General features: G+C 55.4%; 1 protein-coding gene across 2 annotated transcripts; it reads left to right on the plus strand.

Moving 5' to 3' along the window:
* The first annotated feature begins 7371 nt into the window (after window positions 1-7371).
* Window positions 7372-17787, plus strand: AGPAT2 (1-acylglycerol-3-phosphate O-acyltransferase 2). Of its 2 annotated transcripts, none has more exons than XM_084799926.1 (6): window positions 7372-7673; window positions 13768-13901; window positions 14426-14601; window positions 14726-14821; window positions 16117-16189; window positions 17094-17787. In XM_084799926.1, the coding sequence occupies exons 1-6, from the start codon at window positions 7492-7494 to the stop codon at window positions 17267-17269; spliced, it is 837 nt and encodes a 278-aa protein (XP_084656052.1). In that variant the 5' UTR covers window positions 7372-7491; the 3' UTR covers window positions 17270-17787. The 2 variants fall into 2 exon arrangements, with proteins under 2 accessions (XP_084656052.1, XP_084656051.1); XM_084799925.1 differs by lacking the exon at window positions 7372-7673 and adding an exon at window positions 7822-8039.
* The last annotated feature ends 382 nt before the right edge of the window (window positions 17788-18169 follow it).

Genomic DNA, 18169 nt, shown 5'->3' on the forward strand with positions numbered 1-18169 from the left:
ATCCTGAGGGTGTGGTGCTGGTCAAAGACCAGAAAAAGTGGGTCTGCAGGCTCTGAGATAGCTGCACTCGTATTTGATGTTGTTGCCAGCCACTAGTCTTTTTTTTAAATATTTTATTTAAATTTTAATTTATGTGCATTGGTGTGAGGGTGTCAGATCTTAGAGTTACAGACAGTTGTGAGCTGCCATGTGGGTGCTGGGAATTGAACCCGGGTCCTTTGGAAGAGCAAGCAGTACTCTTAACCACTGAGCCATCTCTCCAGCCCCTCCTCTTGATGGCACACAGCTTGCACATCTGAAGCTATCCAGCCTCCTTCTTTCTCCAGACACCTGTCTTCACCTCTGCCTGCCTGGGCTCCTAAAACCAACATGGCTGTGTGTGTGTGTGTGTGTGTGTGTGTGTGTGTCCCGTCTATCCGTCCTGTCCTCTGGTTGAGACTCTCTGAGTCTTTTAAGTTATAAATCCACGTGGAATTTACTGGGTTTCTGCTGTGAGTCAGGAGCTGTGAGTCACCTTTACGGCCTTCGGGAGTTGCTACCTGCCTTAGAACAACCTGCTGCCTCACTAAGGGGAAAGGCGAGTTCAGAGACCCTCAGTTCCTAAGAAGGGATCTCTATAGAACGAAGAAGAAAAGTGAACGAAGTGGGGGACAAGAGTGACAGAGGTCCTGAGGTCCTATGCTGCCTCTGTGCCCCAGCCCCTTCAGAAAACGTGTCTGCTCCCAGAGGCACGCCAGCCATACTAAGGCTTCTTCCGCGTGGCCTCAAATCCCTCTGCGTCCTTCTCCGTGGACCCTGGCCTCAGCTTGGCAGTTCTAGACACTTGCATCCCCAGGCTCACCCAGGCTCACAACCTGCCCCCTCTAGAGTGTGTGGGAGGGATACAGTACAGTGAATGGCGGGATCCTTCATTCAATCCTCTCCAACAAAAGGGCTTCGTGGGGGAGGCACAGGGCAGCTGTTAGATGAAGAAAGATAGGATAAACCAAGGTTGGGATGGATGGGGGGGTGGGGGGGCAAGAACCACCTGCCCCTAACAACAGAGCCTGGCAGGATGCTACCCCTCCCTGCCCACACAGGCACCATGGATCCCATAGCACAGGGCCTGACCCAGCGTATCAGAGGAACAGTGACAACAGGTCTCCTCTGTGCTCTCTGGACTCCATGGAAGGCCTGTCTAGGCCACTTGTTGAGGGAGGGGGCTGTTACACTACAAGTGGGGCCCTGGGGAAAGATCACAGAGCTCACACAAAGACTCAGCGCATATCACCAGGGCTGGGACAGCACTGTCACTTTTCCCACTTGACAGAGGAAGGGACAGTGGCCTGGGGGAAAGGGCCTATCTGGTCTTGTAGTCAGCAGAGGCATACAGGACACAGGCTGGGCTGCAGACTGCGATGCTGAGAGACTAATGGCAGCTTGCATCTTCCCTTGCCTGGATGGGGGCTCCCATGGGGCTTGTGAGCCTTTGACACGGCCCCTGGACAGAGCTGTTGAAGGTGCCTAGGGGACAGGAAGCAGCCTGCTGTCTCCCTGACCAGGCTGTAGGGAAGGTAGAGCAGACTGGAGGGGGGCGGCCACATGCTTCCATGCCTACCAAACCAGGGCCCTCCAATCATTTTCTCATTGCCACCTCACTCACAGGATGGGACCAGACTTTCAGTGGCTTCCACTGTGACCTCTAGAAGCCAGACAACACAGAGTCAGGAGAGCAGAGCCCCACAGGGCATAGAGGAGAATGGGGCCCTCTGACCCACCAGATGACAGCCCAAGGCAGGCACCCCAAGAACTAGCCAGACAGAGGCAGTCCCTCCCTAACGAACAGCATGGGGTGAGACAGCACTGCCTGCCTGGGCTCCATCCCTGTCCCTCTCCAGCTGGCCTGAGGAGCAGCCAGTACAGCACGCCAGCTGGGCCAGGGGTCAGGCTGCCTGAGGATTTTGGCACACTCTGCCAAAGGCTTGGCACATCTGCCATTGCCTCCCCCTTCCATGCTGGAAACCTCATTTGTCACATCTTGTCCAGTGCAATGTTCCAAAAACATCTATGCCCCTGTCCCCTTTACACAGACAGAACCCTAAGGCCTAGCGTGGTGGGGCTGGCTAGAGGGGAACCAATGGGCAGGTGGCGGGGCTGGGTTGCTTGGCTTTGCACATGGGCTTTTACTGTGCAACAAGCTCCTCCTAGCTTGTTGGGGGGTCCCTGGGGGATGTCTACTCACCTTTCTAGGCCTCTTTTGGCTGTTCAGGTATAGAGCTGGGTGAGTGAGCCTCCAGGGCTGCTGGTTCAGGGAGCAGCAAAGCCTGTTAACTGGCCAGGGGCCCCCTCCCCCCAGCTCCTGTCAGCCACCTGAAAGGATCGTTTAGATGCAAGTTGGGGGGCCTGTCGGGAGATTCTAGCTCCTGTGGGCAGGTGATCACTTTTACAGGAAGACTCTCTCATACTGCACCCAGCCTCCCAGGGCTGTTGCTCCTCTTTGAGCCCTGCCCTCCCCCCCACTCAACCCCCCCACCCCGCCCTCAGCATCACTCTGCTCTACACTCATGGTTAGCACTATTGGTCAACTTGGCCGGGATCTGGAATCACCTAGGAGGGAAGCCTCTAGGCATATCTGTGAGAGATTATCTAGAAGAAACTAACTGAGGCAGTAAGACCCGCCCAGAAGGTTTGACTCTACACTGAATAAAAGGGAGGAAAGCATCAGAGCAACAACATTCCCTTTCTGCAGAAGCAGTGGTGTGACTATCAGGCCTGGTGCCTGACGTCATCATGATGGGCTGTGTCTTCTCCAATTGTATATTGGAATCATCCCTTTCTTCCTTGAACTGCTTCTTTTCAGGTACTGTGGCCACGGCCATGAGAAAAGTAACGCACTCCTACCCTGGAGATCGGGAGCTCGGAACAGCACTTCCAGGGGTATGTACGATCTCCTGGGCGTGGACATGTCCTCAGGCCTCAGGGAGCCCTCCTCAGTCCCAGACCCTTCCTCACCCGAGGATACCGCCTTCCTTGCCAAGGCAGGAACTCCCCGTACCTCCTCACCTGTACCTCCTCACCTGTACCTCCTCACCTCATCTATTTTTAAGCACAAGCCCATGAAACATTCACCGGCTGCTTTATTTACAGGTGGCAGCAGCGTTCCTGTGACACATCCACCAAGAGGCCACCGGAGCTCTCCACAAGGACCCATAAGGAACATGCCAGAGGCAGTTCCTCTGCAGGGCACTCTGCCCTCCCTGCTCGCCACCTCATCCTTTCTCTCCCTTTCCTTCCCTTCTTCCTTCTCCCCTTAATACCCTTCCCCCTCTTCCCTACCCTCCTCCTCCTCCTTCCTTTCTCCTTTTCCTTCTCCTCTTCCTCCTCCTCTTCTTTCTCCACCAGCTGCCTCTACTCTGAGCTTCCCTCAGGGAGTCAAACCCAGAGTCTCTCCTACCAGAGAGAACATGACTCACAGGAGGCCTTCCTAGTCTGCCTCCAGTCCCACCCTAGGCTTCCCATCTTTCCTGGGCAGGGTCACAGGGCCCCTAAATGTACCCCTACCCCAACCTGGTGCTCCAGCGGCACAGCACAGGGAAGCTTGGATTCTTTTTTTTTTTTTTTTTTTTTTTTTTGACAGGGTTTCTTTTTCTTTGTGTAGCCTTGGCTGTCCTGGACTCGCTTTGTAGACCAGGCTGGCCTTGAACTCACAGTGATCCACCTGCCTCAGCCTCCCTAGTGCTGGGACTAAAGGCGTGCACCACCACGCCCGGCAGAAGCTTGGATTCTTTCGAGGCCCCAGTGGAGGCTAGCGTCCTCAACTGTACATAAGAGGAAGCTGCACGCCCATGCATCAGGTAGCCTGGAGCTGGCAGCCGGGTCAACAGGACTTCAAAGTGGGTACCCTGCCCTGCCCTTCCTGCCTCCTGTGCCACAGTCGGGAGTCACTCAGCTTCTAGGAAGTAAGGAGCTCTTCACCCTTACCGCCCTTTCCTCCCTCTGCTCCCTGGGAGAAATGCAAACACCTCAGTGACTCATTGGGTTCTGAGGAGGAAGCCATGGGGGAAACGGACAGGTGGGCTGGGCTCTGCTTGCTCTTCTACTGCCTGTGCGAGCAAGCCCCCAGCCCAGTTCCCAGGCTTCCTCTTGCCAGCAGAGGTTCCCCCTTCGGGCCCCGGAACTCTAGGAAGGAAGGCAGCTCAGCCCTGTCAATGCCACCTGGTGTCATGTGCTGGCTGGCTGCCTCCCAGCAAATGCCCAAGAGGGCTCTCAGCTGTCCTTAGGCTGGGACACAGAGTTGCCCAGTACTGACTGCTTGACAGCACATCCAGGGTAGTGGGAGCCAACCAGTGGCTCCTTTGTTCGTTTGTTTGTTTGTTTGTTTATTTGAGACAGGGTTTCTCTGTGTACCCTTGGTTGTCCTGGACTCGCTTTGTAGACCAGGCTGGCCTGGAACTCACAGCGATCTGCCTGCCTCTGCCTCCCGAGTGCTGGGATTAAAAGCGTGTGCCACCACCGCCCGGCCCTCAGTGGCTCCTTTGTACCCTTCTCCTAGATAAAGAGAGTAGAGCTGTCAGCAGCCCCTCCATGGCTGAGAAGCGCTTGCCTTAGGAGAATTCTCTTAGTATATTACAACAGCTCCCATGATCCTCCAGGCTTCACTTCCAAAAGCAAAATTTTGCCACAGCCTCAGAATTTAACTCCATTGAAAGTCTCCTTGATGGCTTGGGGAGATGGCTCAGTGGCTATGAACATCACTTGCTCTAGCAGAGAACCAGAGGACCCGAGTTCGATTCCCAGCATCCACACGGCTCCTCACAAGGATCTGTAAGCCCAGTTTCAGTGGATACAATCTCTCAGAAATCCAGGCAAAAAGAACACAAAGAACAAAAAAATGATGTACAGAAAATGCTGGGCGTGGTGGCACACGTCTTTAATCCCAGCACTCGGGAAGCAGAGGCAGGCGGATCGCTGTGAGTTCGAAGCCAGCCTGGTCTACAAAGCAAGTCTAGGACAGCCAAGGCTACACAGGGAAACCCTGTCTTGAAAAACCAAAAAAAAAAAGCCGGGCGTGGTGGCGCACGCTTTTAATCCCAGCACTCGGGAGGCAGAGGCAGGCGGATTGCTGTGAGTTCAAGGCCAGCCTGGTCTACAAAGGGAGTCCAGGACAGCCAAGGCTACACAGAGAAACCCTGTCTCAAAAAACAAAAACAAAAAAAAAAGTTTCCTTGCAATAAGCCTTCCCCTTGCACAGGACAAAAACTGGACACTGTCTTTCAACACTTAGTGGGCTAAGAGGAGGAAGAGACTCTGGATGCCACAATCAGCCAAAGCAGGGGCCTCAAGCTGCCACTACTTCCCCAGGGACCAGAAGGGCAGGGCAACATCCTAACCCTGGGTTGTCTGTGGAGCTAGCCTCCTCCCCCATCACTGGTGACTTAACCTCAATTTACACATCAGTAAAACGGCGGGGTGGGGGTGGGGGTGGGGTAGGGGGACCCTTCACTCTTGTGAGGAGTCTTTACTGAGAACTGTTACACATGCTAAGGCAGAATAGTTGAGAGGCGGGAAGGAAGGAGCCGACACCCTCCCAAGGGAGGGATGAAGGAGCAGGAAGAAGATGAAGGCTCATCGAGATGTGGAGAATTACCTAGGGAGCTGAGGGCGGGGACCACCAGAGTCCAGAGGCTGGAGAAGAGCAGCTGCTCTGGGATGTAGTCAGACTTTGTCTCAAAACAATAGTGGTCATGGCTGGGGCTGCACATAGTGGCTGTTCAAAGCCTTGGGTGTGACCCCCACCCACTACCATCAACTTGGCAAATGCCCTTGAGAGGTGCGGGCGGGACATTAGGAGCTCCTCAGCTAGGTAAGGAGCCAGCCTGGTTTCCCTTGCTCCAAAAACAAACGGGCTGGAGAGATGGTTCAGTGGTTAAGAGCACTTGGTGCTTTTGTTGAGGACCCAGTTTCAGTTCCCAGCACTGTCTCCTGACCTCCTCGGGCACCAGGCACACATGCATGCACACAAAACACTCATACATGTAAAATAAATCCTTTAAAACGTAAGGACACAAATATGGTCATCGACAAATAAAAATAAAAACAGTGCTGTGTCATAATTAAAAGAGCAAGAAGGAAGAAGTGTACACTTCCTGAGGGGGCTGCAGGGCTGGCAGAACTAAATGCCCTTGGGGCTTGGCCCCACCCCTCCCCCACCCCTGGGGGGGGGGCTCCTAGCAGCTCCCAGCATTCTGAGCATACCTGGATCTTCTTCCCAAGAAGCTGAAAATCCTGCAGTTTGCCCTCCCAGTTGGGCCCTCATGAACTCAATCCAGCTCTGGAGCCGGGGTAGTCTCAAGAGTGGAAAACGACTAGACCACAGTATGGAGAGACAGTGACAGGTTTAAGCCTCAAAGGGCCCACAGGTGTGATGAAAAAGGAGCACCCCATTAGTGAGCCACCTACAGGGTTGTTCCTTAACACCTTTCAGGTCTCCTTTGAAAGCAGAAAGTGGATATTACAACTATCATCTCGATATCTGAGAAAACCAGGGGCCAGAGATGCCTTCAGAATACCTGGACACTGGGGAGCCCATGGGCAGCGGCCACCACTGGACCCCAGTCCTAGATGCAGGCCGACTTCTCCAGAAAGGAAACCAGATGCATTTTGTCATGATCAGGAAGGGTGTATGTGCCTGGCCAGCAAGCCCAAGGCAGATGTCCTCCTGTTACAAGAGTGACAAGTGTCCCAGTGAACACCAACGACAAAAGGCCCTTCTAGGCTGGTGGTTCTGCTGAGCCGAGTGCACGGGAACACAATCGCCTGATACACACTACTGGCTGGGCACCATGAAGGTCCCCAGTGACGCACTGGCCCAGGAACACCCCCACTCCTGCTCCAAACTTCTTGCTAATCCTTCTGCCTTCTCCCGCTCATTGCACCACAGGGTGGGGCTTTAGTCTCCCTGCTCAAGGGGACCAAAAGAGCTCAGGCCGCCAGCCAGGTGGCCTAGCCAGATCACCACTGGTCACTCCGCAGCCATTCAATTGTCCTTTGTGTGGTGTCAAAACTGGCATAATGGGCACGTCTTAGGGCCGGTTGCACGGCCTCGGGGAGCTGCGGTGCTGGCCTGGGGACTTGTGGCCGTGGACCGCGGTGCAGGGGACTGGGAGGCAGCGCCAGAGCCCAGGCCACCCGGCTGCTCAGAGATGGGAGCTGCCGGACGAGTGAGGGATCCTCAATGACCTGCTACAAGGGTGGCAGGGCGGGGCAGAGAGGGCGACACCCGGAGGGCAGCGGGAGGCGGGGTCCGCTCCCTGAACGCGGCGGGGCGGAGCGGGGCGCGGTGCCCCCGGGCAGGGACAGGCCCGCAGGGGCGGAGCGGGGACGGGGCGGGGCGGCTGCACCTAGCTCCCGGCTGAGCCCGGCCCGCCCTCCACCCTCGGCGCTCCTCAAAAGGGGCGCGGGCGGCCAGCGGGCGGCGGACGGCGGCGCCGTCGGGGCTGGGGTGCGTCCGCCATGGAGCTGTGGCCGTGGCTGACGGCGGCGCTGCTGCTGCTGTTACTGCTTGTCCAGCTGAGCCGCACTGCCAAGTTCTACGCCAAGGTCGGCCTCTACTGCGTGCTCTGCGTGTCCTTCTCCGCCGTGGCCTCGATCGTCTGCCTGCTGCGCCACGGCGGCCGCACCGTGGAGAACATGAGGCAAGGGGGCCGGACGCCGGGATGGGCGCGCGCTTCCGCTTCCCTAACTTCTGAACTACTCCTCGCGTTCTTTCCTTCCTGCCCCGCCCGCCCCACTGTCCTCACGGTCGGGAGCCTCCGACGACGCGCCTCCTCGTCCCGGGCTCCCGGAGCGTGCGTCACAATGTGCCGGTGCCTGGCACGGCAGTGGGGCTCGGCCCTCCTGCGCCCCCTGCGCGCAACGTGGGGGTGGCGGTTGGCGCGCGCCGCTAGCTTTGGGAGAGGGAGGGGACCGGGCGAAGGTGGAATAGGCCCAATCCCGCTTTACCAGCAGGGAAACAGAGACCTGGCGCGGGCCTTCCGGTCCATACTGCCACCCCTCCGCAGGTTAGAAGACACCTGTGTCCAGGTGCAGCCACAGGTTCCCCTTGTCACTGACTTCCTCTTCTGGCGGTGGGAGTTGTGCTCCCTTCGGGCCAGACTTGCTAGCGAAGAAGGAAGGAAGCAGTGGCCAGAGTCGTCCTCTGTCCATCCCCCAGAGCAGGGAAGCCTAGCGAACAGGCAGAAGGTACATGTCAGAGGGTCAGGCTGGGTTGATGTGCCGATGAGGGCTGCCCAGGGGAAAAGGCCTCCAGTCCTTTCCCCCTGTCCACACTCCCAGCCGACTGTTGCTACATTTCTCTCTGCCCTGTTTGAATTGTTGAGCTGGTGGGTTTTGCAATGTCCTGGCCTTGGCCTTGGCCGGGTGTTTCGGACCTTGTGGCCCATGAAATGCCACCTCCCCTGTGGTAGTTACAGGAATCCGTGAGTGATGGTTTCCTGACTCTTTGCTGTTGCTGCCCTTGCTGGTCTTTGGGGTTAAAATGCTGTCGCCATCAGCCATATTACGTGGGTCCCAATCCTCATTTTTCAGGGGCTTGTAGTGACCTATCACCTTCATCCAGTTTCCCAGGGAGCAGAGACACTAGGGGCAGGCAGGCAGGCAGGGGACTATGTACATTTTAGGGTGTCCATGACAGGGTCCTGTCTCAGGGTCTCTGTCTTAAATACTCACAACGACAATGAATTGAGGTCAGAACAGCAAGACCCTTGGAGCGCTATTAGCACGGCATCCTCCAGATGTGACCATAGGGAGGGGCTAGTGGGGGAGAAAGGAACAGGGTGTCTAGGCAGCGGCGGCTTGCTCAGGACATGGATGGGCGCATCCCCATCGCGGGCCTCCCTGGGCTGAGCTGCACGATGAGACTGAGCTCAGAGAGCAACCTGAGAGTCAGGCTTGGGGCTGTGTGAGTCAAGAAGGAAGTGGGGGGCCCAAGTTCCCCCAGGCAAGACAGAGAGCCCTTGGAATGGAACTCCATAAGGCAAGTCTTTAGTTAATTCTGTTGTCACCCCCTCGGTGCCAGCCTAGCTGTGGTGATGCCACGCATGGCTGCAGCCAGTCTAAGGCAGAGACTCTCAACCTAATCCTGTGGCTCCTTAATACAGTTCCTCCAGCCATAGTGACCTCCAACCATAGTTATTTTCATTGCTACTTCATAATTGTAATTTTGCTAATTATGAATCATAATATAAACATCTAATATGCAGGATAGCTGATATGTGACCCTTGTGAAAGGGTCATTACACAACACACACACACACACACACACACACACACACACGAGCGCGCGGGGTCGGGACCCACAGGTTGAGAATCACTGCCCTGAGGCCTGTGGCCACAATGTTTTTGTTGTTATTTTTTGTTTGTTTGTTTGCCTTTTGAGTCAGGGTTTCTCTGTCTAGTCTTGGCTGTCCTAGAACTCACTTTGTACACCAGCCTGGCCTCAAATGCAAATCTGCACAATCGAGCTGTAAACGAGATCCTGAGTTTGTAGAGGGGCAGCCCTAAGTCTTCACCTGAGTTCTTGAGGAAGGGCTGGTGTTCTGAGATGCAGGGAACAGCATTAGGGACATAGAGACCATGACATCTCAGACATGGCTTAGGGGCTAAAATTAAGGAAGGACCACATATGGAGCCTTTCCCTGTGTGTGGACCAGAGTTGGGTGACAGGAGGCCGAGGCTTTGATTATGCCATTTGATAGGGGATGTTATAGCTCAGGGAGGCTCTTGCTCAGCTGCAAAGTGAGTCACCTTAACAAAAACAATTTAGTCATAAACATACACACACACCACCCCCACATCATGGCCCCAGTAAAACAAGGATAGGCCTCTCTCCTCAGCCCTGCATGGCCACCCAGAGATGCAGCCTGTGACCGCACTGTGTCCTGTCCAGCCATCTGTGGAGGGCGAGGGGGTGGCAGTGAGGGATGATGGGTACTTAGGACCTGCAGGAACTGGTCTTGGCTTTAGGCAGAACTCTCAGCTTTGGCCACAGTGAGGCTGGCTCCTTCTCCTGGCTCTGGCATAGGCCATCCAGTCAGCACCATCCTGGCATACCCTGGCCATTTGAAGGGAAGCAGCAAGGCAACCCTGGTTGGCCTGTGAAGCTCCCATCTCACTAGCGATTCTCCACCTGTCAAACTCAAGACCAGAAGTGAGGGCAAGGGTCAGCCAGTGGCCTTCCATAAGGACAGCCAGCCCTGTGGTATAGGTTCCTGAACTGCTTCCCAGGTGCGCAGGACAGGTGTGGGAGTGGCTCAAGCAGGTTGGGGGTGGGGGGTATCCCTCTCTTGGAGTTAGTCTTGTTTTTTTGCCCCAATGAGTATATCACTGTAGATACAGATGCACAGTGTATAGCTTTGCATCAGCCAGTCCCATGCAAGGTGGCTCCTTGCATCCTTCTCCTTGCCTAGGTGAAAACAGAGGTCAGGTCACAGATGGAATGCAATGAGCCAAGCTCTGAATTATAGACTGATCAAACGCAGGAGCTCTCCCGCATCCTCTGACAACAGGCTGGGCGCTCACTCTGTCCCCAGGCAGTTTGGCTTCCAATGGCTTTGACTCAGCCCCTACATGGAGTCGGGGCTAGAGGACATGGCACTTTATCCTAGGCGCCAGGCTTGGGAACTAAAGGGTACGGTGGTCTAGACTGGGTTGGCAGCTTAGGTTGTCACACTGGGAATGGCACAGTCCCTTCAGGGGAGCCACTTTCTGGGAGGGGCCAGGCTGCCAAGCCAACAAGGCAGGCAGACAGGACAGAGGGACCTTCAGGATGGACTGCTGGAACGCAACAAAGCCAACTGGCAGTGTGAGGAGCCATGGTCCTGTCCCTGGGTGCCCTCCGTCCATACGCCCCACCTGGCTGGAAGCAAGGTTAGGAGGTGGACGTGGGTCCACTTGGCTTCTTCATTCCCGAGGAAAGGTCACTAGCCTTGTGACCTGACTTAGTGCAGCCTTTGTAGGGTGGGTGTAAGGACCTATACCCAGCAGCCACGTCTGAACAGAACCCGGATGGACCTGAAGTCCTGGCGGTGTTTCTCCCTGTTGCAGTGAGGGTTCCGACCTAGACTTCTGGTGCCTCTGTAGAGCTTAGCTGGCACCTTCATCTGGGAAAAACTCCTTTATTGATTAATTGATGGGTGAAACCTAGGGTCTTATGCAATCCTGTCCCATTTTTTCCACCAAGCAATGCTCCCAACCCACAATGATAGAAAGGTTATGTCTGTTTTGTCACCCAAAATGGGGAGAGGGGTACCGAAGGATGTGGCTCAGAGGTAGAGTGCTTGCTCAGTATTGCATGATGTCCTGGGTTCCATCACCTCCCATCACCACCACTATCCAGTACCAGAGAGACTGGGAGAGCATACATGCACGCCGCTACCAGAGGGCATGGTCTGGATGTAGCTGGAGGCTCTTCCCTCTGCAGCAAGACTTGGCAATATGACTTTGTACAGGCAGGTGTGGTGTGCATTCCTGCAAGGTCAGCATTACAGCTGTAGAGACAAGAGGGACAAGGGTTCAAGGTCACCCTTGGCCACTTAGTAAGCCTAGGCTATGTGTGACACTGTTTATTTATTTATTGGTTTTTCGAGACAGGGTTTCTCTGTGTAGCCTTGGCTGTCCTGGACTCACTTTGTAGACCAGGCTGGCCTTGAACTCACAGCGATCCGCCTGCCTCTGCCTCCCGAGTGCTGGGACTAGAGGCATGCGCCACCACACCTGGCCTTAAACTTAAAAAGGATTTAGATTTTGGATGATTTGAGCTTTCTGGGGATTTCTACATTTCTAGTGAGCTACCTTAACCTGACTTTTTTTTTTTTTAATGTATCAAACATACACCCAGAAGCAACTTCCTGGGCCATCTGTAGTGCGCCTGCCTTTGACTCTGGCTCTTCTTCTGAGTGCAGATGAGAAACTCCCACTTGTGACACCGTGTCTAGAAAGTTTGGAACTTTGGGGGCACTTCAGATGCAGCCTTCGGGATGCTCAGCTTTCCTCTGGAGTCTGGAGCGTGGCTGCCAGAGGCTTTGGCTTCCACACCTAGCATACACGCACCCTCTGATAATCACGTGCTCTTTTCAGCAAGTCAATTATGGTCACTGTTGCCTTGCCTCTGCCTCATGGTGCTGGTGTTTCCAAATCCCTGATTCAAATCTTGATTATCTGCACATCTCCGTGGTGCTGCCTTAGGGAGAATTCCTAGGAATCTGGCTGCCTACCAGCCTGTCCTCCAGATACAGTTAGCTCTAGCGCAGAGAGGGAGCTAGTGCCTGTGTCCCAGCCCTGCTAGTCTTTTTTTTTTTTTTTAAGATTTATCTATTACTTATTATGTATACAGTGCTCCACCTGCCTGTACACCTGCAGGCCAGAAGAGGGCATCAGATCACATTACAGATGGTTGTGGTTGCTAGAAACTGAACTAAGGACTTCCGGAAGAGCAGTCAGTGATCTTACCCTGAGCCGTCTCTCCAGCCAAGAGCACCCTCCACACCCCCAATTAGTCTTCTCAGTGTACATCTGAGTAAAAGGCCAGGATCATTGCTACATCTGCCTGTGCATTTTTTTTTTCGGTTTTTCGAGACAAGGTCTCTGTGTAGCCTTGGCCATCCTGGACTCACTTTGTAGACCAGGCTGGCTTCGAACTCACAGCGATCCGCCTGCCTCTGCCTCCCGAGTGCTGGGATTAAAGGCGTGCGCCACCACGCCTGGCTCTGCCTGTGCCTTTTGATGGCTGGTGACACTGGATAGTTCTCCCATGTTGACACATTTTCTTCTCTAAGTCACCTTCCCTGTCCCTTCAGAGCTCCCCAGCAATCCCAGCAGCTGTGACTTAGAGATGAGGACTCATGCGGTGACCACTCTGTCATGAGGGTCTGGGACCTGTCTACCCATCCTTGCAGTAAGATGGGCAGGTCTGGCCTAAAGACAAGATGGCCTGAGCTGGCTGAGGCTAGCAGAGGTTTCCAGGTCTGGGGGAGCAGCAGCTAGGGTCATCATCTGGATTAGCATTTTGCCTCCCCAAGACTCAGTTTTCTCATGAGAGTTGCTTCCCCACTGCTAGGTTGTTGATGGGCACAAGCCTTGCAGGAAGCCACTTGTATGAGGTCCCCAGAGTCAGCAGCTCTAAGGGACACAGAACAGTGAGAATTTCCTCCACAGGGACAGCTGAGGTCAGGGGATATTGGGACATCGTATAAGTTTGGAAACTCTGTGTTCTGTCGACAGACAGTGGCAGAAGCAATCCAGCACCGATGGCCTTAACATACTAAGCAGTGTGTATAAGGTTGGTTAAAAATGGACATTTTTATGGCACATGTATTTTACCATAAATTTTTAAAAAGTAGCAGAGTGAAGAACCAGCCTTGAGTCTATACATAGCTACAATTCCCGAGGGCCCCCCTCCCTCAGGACTGCCGGAGACTCAGTGGTGGGGTATACACGTAGAATGGAATGTGTTGGGGTCAGTGTGGTGGCACCTCCATTTCCCTGCTGTCAGGACAAGTGTCCTGGACAAGTAGGAGACAGGCCACCTCCGCCCTATAGTCAGTACCTGTGGCCATCTCTTTTGAGTGACTGGAGCCGAGGACAGAACATTTAATTACCCTTGGGAGGGGGGCGCAGGGCTTACGTGCCCCAGGTGCCCTGTCCTGTGCTGCCTGCTGTGTCCCCCACCCCCACCCCCACCCCCAGCTTGCCCTCCTTTCGCTTTTTGGTTACTGGTGTCTCTGCCCTCAGCATCATCAGCTGGTTTGTCCGCTCCTTCAAGTATGTATACGGCCTTCGCTTTGAGGTCACTGGCCGGAGCAAACTGGAGGTGGATGGTCCCTGCGTCATCATCTCGAACCACCAGAGCATCCTGGACATGATTGGTAGGGCTGCCACCAATTGGCTGCAGAGAGGGTGACCTTCTTCAGCCTAGGCCCTTGGGTGGGCTGGGGCCTCTGGCTGGGGGTGGTGCAAAGACAAGGCCTGTGAGTCTCTCTAGCCGCAGGCCTCTCTCAAGCTGGGCAACAACAGGCTGTGCCCGACTTGAGGCACAGGACTGTACTACAGGCTTTGGCTACTCCCCAAGAGAAAAGACCAGGCCAGAGGCAGGGCCCTTGTCAGGTGGGTCGCCAGCCCCTCCTCCCCAGGGAGTGCCAAGCTGGTCTCTGAAGCTGCTCTCCTCTCCACCCCTGCACGCTGCCCCTCTCTCCATTCTGTCTGTGACTCTCCTCCTGCCCCGTCTCTCCCCTGCCTGCTTCTCCATTGGTCTCCTGTCTCTCGTTACCTGTCTCCCCCCCTAGCTCTGCCCATCTCTCCTATGTCTCTTACCCTCTTTTCACTGTCTGTTTCCACATCTGTCTCCATCTGTGCCTCTCACTGTTGCTCTCCCCTTCTCCCTTCCACGCAGGTCTCATGGAAATACTCCCGAAGCGCTGTGTGCAGATCGCCAAGCGCGAGCTGCTGTTCACAGGGCCCGTGGGCCTCATCATGTACCTCGGGGGTGTCTACTTCATCAACCGCCAGCGCGCCAGAACTGCCATGACCGTGATGTCTGACCTAGGTGACCTCATGGTCAAGGACAACGTGAGTATAGGCACATCAACGCGGCCCACTGAGAGGTGGGCTTCAGAGGAGGGTAGCACTGCTTTCTGGGGTGGCTAAGCAGAGCAGGGGCCGCTGAGGCACTTTTTCTCCTTTCTACCGGCAGCTCAAAGTGTGGATCTACCCAGAAGGCACACGCAATGACAATGGGGACCTGTTGCCCTTTAAAAAAGGGGCCTTCTACTTGGCCATCCAGGCCCAGGTAGGCCAAGCTCTGCCTTCCTGGGGTGGGAGGCTGGGACAGGGGTTAGGGGTCGGGGTGGTTTAAGGTTGAAGATGATATCCTAGTTAGACTGAGGACTGCTGACCTTCAGGGACCTCCTCCCCTCCCCACCAGCTCAGCCCCTAGCACTTGGGCAGGCTGGTGACCATTGGGAGCACTGACCACTTCACCACCAGCCTCCCCACACCCTAGCTGGCCCAGTGGATAGTCTCCTTCATTTGGGGTTTCACGAAAGTTGGACGTGGGAGGCCAGTGGGTGGGCAGTCTGGTCAGCATAAGGCAGGTTGTGCCTAGAAAGCCCCCCGATGCCGTAAGCTCTGGCTTTTCATCATGGTGTGGCCGAGGAGCAGGCACAGGCTAGTGGCAAATCCAGTCCTGAGCTGCCCACATGAACTCTGCCCTGGACCTTTGACTTCCCTTGCCCCTTAGCCTGTCGTGGGGGAAGGTAGGTAGTGTGTATCAGACGTCCCTGAGTGTCTGCCATGGACGAGGGGGTCCTTGCTGTGTGCGGAAAGCCACCACTGCAGGTCAGGGGCCTGGGAAGCCTGAACCCTATCCACCCCTGAGGCAGGCAGCCTCAGGGGCCCCTGGTGCCCAGCCCTATACAGGATGGCATACACCATTTCCCTAAGGTCCCCTTTGGTTCCAAGGGGTTGGGAAACCGGAGCTGAAACAGGAAGCTGGCACTGTGACCTCTGGTCTGTCTAGTGACCAGCAGGTGGTCCTTGGGCCTGGGATTGGAGTCATGGTCCCCCTTGCCTTGAGGTATTGGCAGGTCTTGGGAAAAAGAGAGAAAGTAGAGGCTGTGCTGGGGGACAAAAAAATCCAGACCTGTCGTTCCTGCCCCTCCCCCAGGGCTTGGCTAGGGTGCAGCCTACCTCCCTTCCTGCCCAGGCTCTGGGCCCAGGGTTAATTATTACCCCCAAGTGCCACCTGTCACCATTGGAGTTGACCCTGGGGCCTTCCAGAAATACCAAGAGGCTCCATCCCTCTTCCCTAGTTTCCTGGGAATGAGAGACAGAGTGGGAGGCAGTGGGAGGCAGGGGAGTATCAACATCCTCCACTTCCCCAGTGCTACATGAAGCCTCACTCTCCCCCTTGTAGGATAGAGTGGGGGCGGGGGGCATCACAGACAAATACCAGCCCAGGGAGCTCCCTGAAGGAGGTGGTAAGGGGGACAGGATGAGTCTGTGAAACCCCAGGCCACCTGGATACCGAGCAGTAGCCAAGGCACCCCTGCAGCGACGTCCCTCAGCATGCATCTCTGTCCACAGGTGCCCATCATTCCTGTGGTGTACTCCTCTTTTTCTTCCTTCTACAACGTCAAGACGAGACTCTTCACCTCCGGTGAGCCACCCACAGAGCCACACAGGAGCTCGCCAGCCTGTCATGCTCTCTCCTTAATTTACATTTGAGCCAGGGGTTCATGTACCCTAGGCTGGCCTACAACTCCCTATGTAGCAGAGGGTGACTTTGATCCCCCTGCCTCCACCTCCCCGGTGCTAGGGTTATAGGTGTGGTACTGCCATGCCTAGGTACCGTGGTGCTGGGCTTCACGCACTCTCCCAGCTGGGCTACAATTCCACCCCTCATGGGGTCCTTTCTAATTTAACAGTCACAGAGTCCTGGGCCCCTAGTAGCCGAGTTCCCACTTCTGGGTGGTGAGTGAATCTGGGACAACCATTGCCTCATCTCATTGCTCTAAGTGGGTTTTTCAGATTGGAAAAACCGGTTCTAAACGTGGTTGAGTTTCTGAGAGCACTGTTGGTCCAGGCTGTGCAACACATTTAGGGACCTGTAGCGGCCCCTGCTGGTGAGGGGTAGGAATTGTAAGCTGTCCGGGCTCCCCTGCATGGGGGCACCTCAGGAGTGAGGCCACTCTGCCTCTTCCACTGCTGAGGCGCTAGCTTCTGAGCAGATATCCTGCGCCTGCGTGCGGGGAAACAGGGCAGAGTCAGGGGTGTAAGGGCTCTGTGCACCGTGAAGGGCTGAAGGAGCAGGTATGATAGGGTACACTCAGGGGTCACTTGGGGGCAGGAATGTCCTGGGTGGCTACAGATGAGGGTAGAGCTGCTAAAGCTCACTGCGCGCACATCTGTCTCTGTTGCCTCAACTTCAAACACGTGCGCCCTGCCCAGGAGTTGAGGCTGGCCAGGCTCTGGTAAGGAGAGGCTGGGCAGCAGGAAGTAGGATGGGGGGGAAGGTCAGTGGGGCCTCTAAGCCCCTGACATACCCCATGCTTCTTGCCCAGGAACAATCAGGGTACAAGTGCTGGATGCTGTCCCTACCAATGGCCTTACAGATGCTGACGTCACCCAGCTTGTAGACACTTGCTACCAGTCCATGCGGGATGCCTTTCTACAACTTTCTAAGACGCCCCAAGAGAACTCTGACGTTAACGAGCCCGCGATCGTGCCAGCTCAGTAGCCCAGGCCATGGAGGCAGGGGAGCTCGGGAGAGGCAGATAGGAAGTGGAGGCTGGAGGCTGGACAGAAGGCCACACCCTCCCACCTACAAAACATCACCGTATCCTGCTCCCCTGCTGGCCTGGCTCTCCTTGGGGCCTGGAAACAGGACACTCTTTCTGGCACAGGCCTTAGACCCAGGACCCTAGGTAACTTCCAACTTCATGCCTGTGCCTCCAGAATCCAGGTGTGACCATCCAGCAGGTGGGCTGACCCACAAAACCACAAGGCACCTAGGCGTGGGCAACACGCTACCCAAGGTCCACCCCATGGTGCCAGATCAACGTTCAGGAACCAGGCCATGGCCTGCATCAGGCCATCAGGAAGAGGAGGAACTTGTTCTCCCAGTTTCAAGGAAGCCTGGGCCGCACATCACTGGAGGGCAGAGCCTGCGACTCTCACTGTCCGACGGTCTTGGTCACAAATCACTGCTGTACTTGGTTCTCTTTTTTTATAAATGAACTCTCAGAAGTACCTAGAGACCGGGAGTCTCTTTCAGAGGGTGGCTCTTCCCCCAGGCCTCCATCCACAGATAAAGGGTGGTAAAGATGGCATATGACCGCTCACGCGTCCCTTCTCTGGGGCTGCAGGGTATAAGTCCCCTGCTCTCCCCCCAAATGTCCTGAAGGTGGTGAGCTGTGATCACTCACTGCCTTTCTCAGGGAGTGTGTGTGGTCCATGGAACTGCAGGGCGGGCAGACCATGGGCCACCATGACGGTGGCATGACGGGACAGCCCTGAAGGAACTGCCTTTTAGTCTCGGGAACCAGAAAACCACCAAGAAAAACCTGGAGCCGCAGCACTGCCTACTTTTTGCTGACAGGCCCTTCACTTTCCCTGAAGCCTACAGGGCAGGAGTACG

The sequence above is a fragment of the Acomys minous genome, assembly GCF_964271855.1.
Source record: "Acomys minous genome assembly, chromosome: 10".
NCBI classification, from domain to species: domain Eukaryota; kingdom Metazoa; phylum Chordata; class Mammalia; order Rodentia; family Muridae; genus Acomys; species Acomys minous.

Coding starts and splice junctions, on each gene's coding strand:
- AGPAT2 (XM_084799925.1), top strand. CDS start 7,837: ATGTGCCGGTGCCTGGCACGGCAGTGGGGCTCGGCCCTCCTGCGCCCC. Junction 14,602..14,725: donor ACCTCATGGTCAAGGACAAC/GTGAGTATAGGC, acceptor TTCTACCGGCAG/CTCAAAGTGTGGATCTACCC. Junction 14,822..16,116: donor ACTTGGCCATCCAGGCCCAG/GTAGGCCAAGCT, acceptor CTCTGTCCACAG/GTGCCCATCATTCCTGTGGT.